Genomic DNA, 8,600 nt, shown 5'->3' with positions numbered 1-8,600 from the left:
TTCCCCTCCCAGAGCCCAGGAGAGAACCAGGGATGGTCTAGATCGGGGTGGGGCAAACTTTGGGTATGGAAATTGTATGGCGGGCCATGAATGCTCACGAAACTGGGGGCTGGGGTGCGGGAGGGGGTGAGGGCTCCGGCTGGGGGTGCAGGCTCTGGGTGGAGCTAGGGATGAGGGGTTGGGGGGTGCAGGAGGGTGCTCCGGGCTGGGATCAAGGGATTTGGAGGGTGGGAGGGGGATCAGGGCTGGGGCAGGGGGTTGGGGCGTGGGAGCGGGTCAGGGGTACAAGCTCCAGGCGATGCTTACCTCAAGTAGCAGCATGTCCCCCCCTCCGGCTCCTACGCAACGGCGTGGCCAGGCAAATCCGTTCACTGCCCCGTCCACAGGCACTGCCCCTGCAGCTCCCATTGGCCACGGTTCCCAGCCAATAGGAGCTGCAGAGGCAGCGCTTGGGGTCGGGGCAGCGTGCGGAGCCCCCCTGGCTGCCACTATGTGTAGGAGCCAGAAGGGAGACATGCCACTGCTTCCAGGAGCCGCGTGGAGTCATGGCATGCGCAGAGCGGGGCAAGCCCCTGACCCCGCTCCCCAACTGGAGTGGGGAAAGCCCTGGACCCTGGTACCCAGTGGGAGCTCGAGGATTAAAACATCTGAAGGGCCAGATGCGGCCCCCGCGCCGTAGTTTGATCACGCCTGGTCTAGATAATACGTAGTCCTGCCTTGAGTGCAGGGGACTGGAGTAAATGACCTCTCGAGGTCCCTTCCAGTTCTCTGATTCCATGTGTCCTGGTGCTCAGCCCCCTGGTCTAACCACTAGACTCCACTCCCCTTCCATAGCTGGGGATAGATCCCAGGAGTCCTGCTCCCAGCCCCCCCCCCCCCCCCGCTCTAACCACTTGACCCCTCCCTGAGCCCAGGAGAGAACCCAGGAGTCCTGGCTCCCAGCCCCTCCACTGTAACCACTAGACATCACTCCCCTTCCATAGCTGGGGATTGAACCCATGAGTCCTGGCTCCTAGCTCCCCCCTGGTCTAACCACTAGACACCACTCCCCTTCCATAGCTGGGGATAGATCCCAGGAGTCCAGTCTCCCAGTCCCCCCTGCTCTAGCCACTTGACCCCGCTCCCCTTCCTGAGCCCAGGAGAGAATCCAGGGGTCCCGGCTCCCAGCCCCCCCACTGTAACCACTAGACATCACTCCCCTCCCAGAGCTGGGGATAGAACCCAGGAGTCCAGGCTCCCAGCCCCACACCTGCTCTAACCCACCAGCCCCCACTCCCCTCCCCAAGCCTGAGAGAGAACCCAGGAGTCCCGGCTCCCAGCCCCCGCCTCCCGCTGTAACCACTACACCCCACTCCCCTCCCAGAGCTGGGGAGAGAACCCAGAAGTCGCCTGTATGTTCTGGAATGATTTAGGTGCCACCTGCTGACGAAATTGTGCATCGCACCTTGTCCGCTCATCTTTATCCCTGTCCTAGACCCATGTGCAGCGTGTGTTGGTCGGACTAAATCCAGCTGAGGCTGATGTGTTCGAGCGGGGGGCAGGGGGGAGCTGGAAGCCAGGACTTCTGGGTTCTCTCCCTGGCCCTGGGAGGGGAGTGGGGTCTAGGGGATTGTGATAAATGAAATGTGTGTGTGTGTGGTGGGGGAGTAGCTCCCTCTGATGGACACCCAGCCAGCCAGTTAGCTCTAAAATCCCTCTTGGTAGCTGTTCTCTACTTGTTTTACCTGTAAAGGGTTAAAAAGTCCCCCCACCCCCACCCTAAAACCTAAAATGTACCATGTTAATTCTCTCAGGGCCTTTTATTCCCGAGAAATCAAGGTTCTCCAGTTTACAGCCCAGGAGAGAGACGACGCTGAGTGGCCTGAAGGAGTCTACCATGAAGGAAAAAGCAACGGTGGCATGGAAGAGGTGAGCCTTTCCACGGCCCTTGGGCGTAAGCAGCGACAGCAAATCCAGGAGCTGTGCACCAGCTTCGCGCCAATGTTTTCCGCCACCCCAGGACGGACAGAACGGGCATACCACTCCGTTGACACAGGTAATGCTCGCCCAATTAGAGCCCAACCCTACCAGATGGCTCCTCAAGCCAAAACCGCAATAGAATGCGAGATCCAGGACATATTACAGATGGGTGTAATCCACCCCTCTGAGAGTGCATGGGCCTCTCCAGTGGTTCTGGTTGCCAAACCAAACAGGGAAATCCGCTTTTGTAAGCTAAATGCTGTAACTCTCCCAGAGAACTATCCAATGCCGGGCACAGATGAGCTATTGGAGAAACTGGGACGTGCCCCGTTCATCTCCACCGTAGACTTAACTGAGGGGTACTGGCAAGTGCCGCTAGATGACCCAGCCCAGGAAAGGTCAGCCTTCATCACCCATGTAGGGCTGTATGAATTTAATGTGCCCCCTTTCGGACTGCGAAATGCACCCGCCACCTTCTAGAGACTGGTAGATAACCTTCGGGCTGGATTTGGGGAATTTGCAGTCGCCTACCTTGACGATGTGGCCATAGGCGTGCACAGCACATTTCATTAGGGTGTGCACCCAGGGAGCCCCGCCCTAGCCCCACGCCCGCCCTGCCATAGCCCCGCCCCCACCCTGCCCCATCCACTTCCTCCTACTTCCCGCCCCCCTGACTGCCCCCCTCAGAACCCCCAACCCTCCCTGCTCCTTGTCCCCTGACTACCCCCTCCTGGGACCCCTGCCCCTAACTGCCCCCCAGGACCCCACCCCCTATCTAAGCCTCCCTGCTCCTTGTCCCCTGACTGCCCCCCTAGGACCCTACCCCCTACCTGTCCCCTGACTGCCCCGACCCTTATCCACACCCCCGCCCCCAGACAGACCCCCGGGACTCCCACGCCCCATCCAACCGCTCCCCGCCCCCTGACAGGACCCCCAGAACTCATGACCCATAAACCCCCCCCTGTTCCCTGCCTGCCCCAACCCCTCTCCACACCCCTGCCTCCTGACAGCCCCCCCCAGAACTCGCGACTCATCCAACCCCCCCCAGCTCCTTGTCCCCTGACCACCCCCTCCAGAGACCCCCCCACCTTAACTGCCCCCCAGGACCGGCCTTGCTCCCTGTCCCCTGACTGCCCTGACCCCTATCCACCCCCCGCCCCCTGACAGACCCCGGGACTCCCATGCCCCATCCAACCCTCCCCTACTCCCTGACTGCTCCCACCCCTAACCACGCCCCCGGGATCCCACCCCCTATCCAACCCACCCTGCTCCCTGTCCCCTGACTGCCCCCACCCCTTATCCAACCCGCCCCCCCGGCCCCGGACCCCTTACCATGAGGTTCCTAGCAGCATGTTTTGCTCTGCGCAGAGCCAGACACGCTGCCCCGCGCATGGGTGGCAGGTTTGTAGAAATTTTGGTGGTGCCCAGAACCTGCCCCCCCCAACTCCGCCCCCCACCTGCCTAAGGCTCTGGGAGGGAGTTTGGGTGGGGGGAGGAAGTCTGGGGTGCAGGTCCTGGGCTGGGGATTAGGGTGCAGGAGGGGTGCAGGCTCTGGGATGGAGTTTGGGTGGGGGAGGGGGTCTGGGGTGCAGGCTCTGGGATGGAGTTTGGGTGCTGGGTGCAGGCTCTGGGCTGGGGCAAGGGGTGGATGTGCAGGAGGGGGTGAGGGGTGCAGGCTCTGGGACAGAGTTTGGGTGCAGGCTCTGGGCTGGGGGCGGGGGCGTAGGGGGGGTGAGGGGTGCAGGCTCTGGGAGGGAGTTTGGGAGTGGGGGGGGTGCAGGCTCTGGGAGGGAGTTTGGGGATAGGCGGGGGTGCAGGGGTGAGGGCTGTGGGGCTGAGGATGAGGGGTTCATGATGCAGGAGGGGGCTCAGGGCTGGGGCAGAGGATTAGGGTGCGGGGGGATGAGGGCTGTGGGGCTGAGGATGAGGGGTTCATGATGCAGGAGGGAGCTCAGGGCTGGGGCAGAAGGTGCGGGGGGATGAGGGCTGGGGTTGAGGGGTTCACAATGCAGGAGCGGGCTCAGAGCTGGGGCAGAGGATTAGGGTGCGGGGGGATGAGGGCTGGGGCTGGGGTTGAGGGGTTTGGGGCGTTGGAGAGGCTCAGGGCTAGGGTGGAAGGGCAGGGTAAGGGCAGCCTGCCCTGCCATGGGGAAAGGGGGGCACTAGGACCCTGGGGCAGCAGACAGCAGGTACACCAGCTGCACAAGCAGGCAGGGGAGAGGCGCGCGCCGCTTTCTTTCAGGCAGGGACACGGCGGGGCTGGGGGGGGGGAGACCCGCGGGGGGTGGTGGTGGCAGGCGGGGGCCGGGGAGAGACCCAGCTCCAGATATTGGTGGAGCAGAGCCCCCAGCCCTGAATATTTCTGGAGCCTGGCTTCAGAGGAGGGGGGAAGCCGGGAGAGGGGCCGGTGGCTTGCTGCGCCAGGAGAGTGAAGCCATTTGCCCACCCCTGCATTAGGGTGTGCCTGGGCACACCCGGCACACCCCGTGCACACGCCTATGGATGTGGCTATATTCTCAGATTCATGAGCAGAACACCTGGAACACCTCCAAGCTGTCTTCCAGCACATGAGGGATCCAGGATTAACCGTTAAGGTAAAAAAGTGTCAAATAGGCCTAAACAGGGTAATGTACCTTGGACACCAGGTGCATCAAGGAACTATCAGCCCCCTACAGGCTAAGGTAAATGCTATCCAAAATTGGCCTGTCCCCAAGTCAAAGAAGCAGGTCCAATCCTTCTTGGGCTTGGCCGGGTATTACCGACGATTTGTACCAAACTACAGCCAAATTGCCACCCCACCGACAGACCTGACCAGGAAAAAACAGCCAAATGCAGTTCAGTGGACTGAGAAGTGTCAGAAAGCCTTTAACCGGCCCTTACGTCTGACCCTGTACTGAAGGCCCCAGACTTCGACCCACCGTTCGTCATAACCACAGATGCGTCCGAGCATGATGTGGGAAAAGCTTTCTGAGAGGGAAAGCCACTGGCCAGTGTCAGAAACAGGATGTTACGCCATTGGGTATGCTCTGGAGAAGCTACGTCCATGCATTTGGGGACGGCGGTTCCACCTGGAGACTGACCATGCTGCACTGAAGTGGCTTCACACGGTCAAAGAGACTAACAAAAAATGTCTTCGGTGGAGTTTAGCTCTTCAAGACTTTGATTTTGAGATACCGCACATTTCAGGAGCCTCTAACAAAGTGGCTGATGCACTCTCCCAGGAAGGTTTCCCAGAATCAGCCGGGTGAAAATGTCCATGCATTCTAAGTCCTTGTAGTCCTTGAAATGTAAAAAGGACGATTTAGTTCTTCATGTAATTAGTAGTGAAATTAGAGGTGCATGTATCTTATTAACTCTGTTTCCTAAACCTCCAGGAAGAAATTCCAGCTGGTGTGGACCCAATCTGAACCAGGCTGGCCAGCACCGGCTGTGATTTGGGGGGGGGGGGGGGTGATAAATGAAAGGGGGGGGGTAGCTCCCTTTGATGGACACTCACCCAGCCAATTAGCTGTAAAATCCCCCTTGGTAGCTGTTCTTTACTTGCTTTACCTGTAAAGGGTTAAAAAGTCCCCCAGATAAAGAACAGGAAGTGGGCACCTGACCAAAAGAGCCAATGGGAAGGTCGAACTTTTTAAAACTGGGAAAGAAACTTCCCCTTTGTCTGTTGTTCTCTCTGGACTGGCCCCATGCCCCGGCCCCATCCCGACTCCACCCTTTCCCCGCCCCTGTCCCGCCCCATTCCAATCCCTTCCCCAAAGTCCCCGCCCCAACTCCGCCCCCTCCTTGCCCCTATTGGACTCCTTCCCCAAATCCCCACCCTGGCCCCGCCTCTTCCCCGAGCTCGCTGTGTTCCCCCTCCTCCCCGCTCCCTCCCAGCTGCGCGAAACAGCTATTTCGTGGCACAAACGCTGGGAGCTAGGGGGAAAAGCGGGCATGCGGCGCGCTCAGGGGAGGTGGCGGAGGCAGAGTGGAGGCGGAGGTGAGCTGGGGCAGGGGGGCAGGGCGGGGAGCTACCGGTGGGTGCAGAGCACCCACCAATTTTTCCCTGTGGGTGCTCCAGCCCCAGAGCACCCATGGAGTCGGCGCCTATGGCTGCAGGGACAGGAGCAGCCATGCGAATAGCAGGAATGCTGTGTAAGGTTTGAATCCGGTATGAAAAATTATTTTCCATACCTGGAAGGAATCACTGGGACAGGGAATGTTCAGGTTGACACGATCAGGTTTATTTCTTATTTTGCCTTGTGGACTCCTCTGTGCTAACCCCAGCTGCTTTTGTTTGCTTGTAACCTTTAAGCTGAACCCCCCAAAAAAGCTATTTTAGGTGCTTGATTTTTGGAATTGCTCTTTTTAAATCTAGCAAAAGCCTAAATTCCAGATGTTTTTTCTTTCCTTTTCTTTTTAATAAAATTTACCTTTTTTAAGAACAAGATTGGATTGTTGGCGTCCTAAGAGGTTTGTGCACATGTTGTTTGAGTCTCTGGTAGCAACAGCTAATTTCTTTTGTTTTCTGTCTCAGCCATTCCCCAGAGTGGGGGTGAAAGGGCTTGAGGGTACCCCACAGGGAGGAAATCCCAAGTGCTCCTTCCTGGGTCCAAGGGGGTTTTTTGCATTTGGGTGGTGGCAGCATTTACCAAGCCGAGGTCAGAGAAAAGCTGTAACCCTGGGAGTTTAATACAAGCCTGGAGTGGCCAGTATTAATTTTTAGTATTCTTGAGGGCCCCCACTTCTGCACTCGAAGTGCCAGAGTGGGGATTCAGCCTTGACAGGGTTAGAGCAGGGGGGGCTGGGAGCCAGGACTCCTGGGTTCTCTCCCTAGCCCTGGAAGGGGAGTGGGGTCTAGTGGTTAGAGCAGGGGGGCTGGGAGCCAGGACTCCTGAGTTCTCTCCCTAGCCCGGGAAGGGGAGTGGGGTCTAGTGGTTAGAGCAGGGGGCTGGGAGCCAGGACTCCTGGGTTCTCTCCCTAGCCCTGGAAGGGGAGTGGGGTCTAGTGGTTAGAGCAGGGGGGCTGGGAGCCAGGACTCCTGAGTTCTCTCCCTAGCCCTGGATGGGGAGTGGGGTCTAGTGGTTAGAGCAGGGGGGCTGGGAGCCAGGACTCCTGAGTTCTCTCCCTAGCCTTGGAAGGGGAGTGGGGTCTAATGCTTACAGTGATGGTGGGGAGCTGGGGGTCGGAGCGGCAGGAAGGGATGCAGACTCTGTGGTGTGTCTCTGTGCTGACTGGATCGTGGATCTGGAGTTGAAACCTTCCCAAGCAACCCCTGGGGACTCCCCACCCCTCCCCACACTCCCTTGATCCCAACCGCAACTGGGGACAGAGTCAGCCACATCCTCCCACGGCCCCTTCCTGCCGCAGCCGCGCTGGCTGTGCTGGGCCATGTGTCACCCAGCCCCGGTGCTAACCACAGCCACTCCCCCAGGGCTGGGACTGCAGCTGTAGCTCGGGGTCTGCTGGGTGACACCCGGCTGCAGCCTGTAGCCTGGCTAGCGACTGGAGGCCCCTAGGGGGGTTCTGATGAGCTGGGGGGTAGGGGAGCGATGGGGCTGTACAGAGACGCACTGACACACCCAAAGAGAACACACACACAGGGTATAGCAACACACACAGAATACACATCATATATATAGTTATAGATACACACTGTGCATAGCAACCCACAGAGACAGATATGAACACACAGATGTGCTATATAGCAACACACACACACACACACACAGACACACAGACAGCAGGGTCCGTCCCCTCCAGCAGGGGGCAGCAGGGACACACGCACACACACACACATACACACACACACACACACACAGAGCGGGGCCTGTCCCCTCCAGCAGGGGGCAGCAGACACACACACACACACACACACACACACACACACACACACACACACACAGCAGGGCCTGTACCCTCCAGCAGGGGGCAGCAGGGATACACACAGACACACACACAGACAGACACACAGCAGGGCCTGTCCCCGCCAGCAGGGGGCGCAGGGACACACAGACACACAGACACTCACACACACACACACATTTTCCCCTTTTTGGTAAATATTTTTGACACTTCCAACAATTTTTCCCTTCTCAAATCCGGCCGACAAATCGAAATCCCCCAAACATTTGTGATGTGACACCTTCCCCCCCTCGACTTTTCTTCCGTCCCCATCAACAGAACCAGCCTGATTTAAAAATTGCTGGCGGCCGAGACTCCACCAACCCCCTCGGGCAACTGCCCCCCACTGCCCCCTGATTCATCCCCCCCTCGGGTCACAAGTCTCGCCTTATTTCCTGCCTGATTATTTGCTCCCCGTGTCGGTACGGACAGGCAGGATCAACTCACCCGGTCGCCAACCCGTGGCCAGCGGGGCCCCGGGGGCCCACAGACGCTGGCTAACATTTCCCAAGGGTCTGTGCCTGCATGTGAAAGGTTTTAGGAGCCCGCAGAGGAAAACAGGTTGAGAACCACGGCGCCGCTCACCTGCCTTTGGCTCTAAGGCAGGTCTCCTAACCCCTTCATTGTCCTCCCGGCCCTTCTCTGAGCCCTCCCCAACCGGCCAACATCCCTGGTGAACCGTGGGCCCCAGAACCGGACGCAGGAGCCCAGCGGCGTCGCTCCAGGGCATCCCACCTCCCTTGCTCCGTTTGAAATTC

General features: G+C 59.0%; 1 protein-coding gene across 1 annotated transcript in view; it reads left to right on the top strand.

Annotated features, from left to right (window-relative positions):
* The first annotated feature begins 1,899 nt into the window (after positions 1 to 1,899).
* Positions 1,900 to 8,600, top strand: part of LOC135892573 (chemerin-like receptor 1) — a 14,351-nt gene continuing 7,650 nt past the window's right edge. The window contains exons 1-2 of the mRNA XM_065420371.1: positions 1,900 to 2,035; positions 2,234 to 2,357. Coding sequence (XP_065276443.1) covers positions 1,900 to 2,035; positions 2,234 to 2,357 — 260 coding nt within the window. The remainder of the gene's footprint in view (positions 2,036 to 2,233; positions 2,358 to 8,600) is intronic.

Source organism: Emys orbicularis, chromosome 20, assembly GCF_028017835.1.
Source record: "Emys orbicularis isolate rEmyOrb1 chromosome 20, rEmyOrb1.hap1, whole genome shotgun sequence".
Classification (NCBI taxonomy): Eukaryota; Metazoa; Chordata; order Testudines; family Emydidae; genus Emys; species Emys orbicularis.
This window is presented reverse-complemented; position numbering and strand designations above follow the sequence as displayed.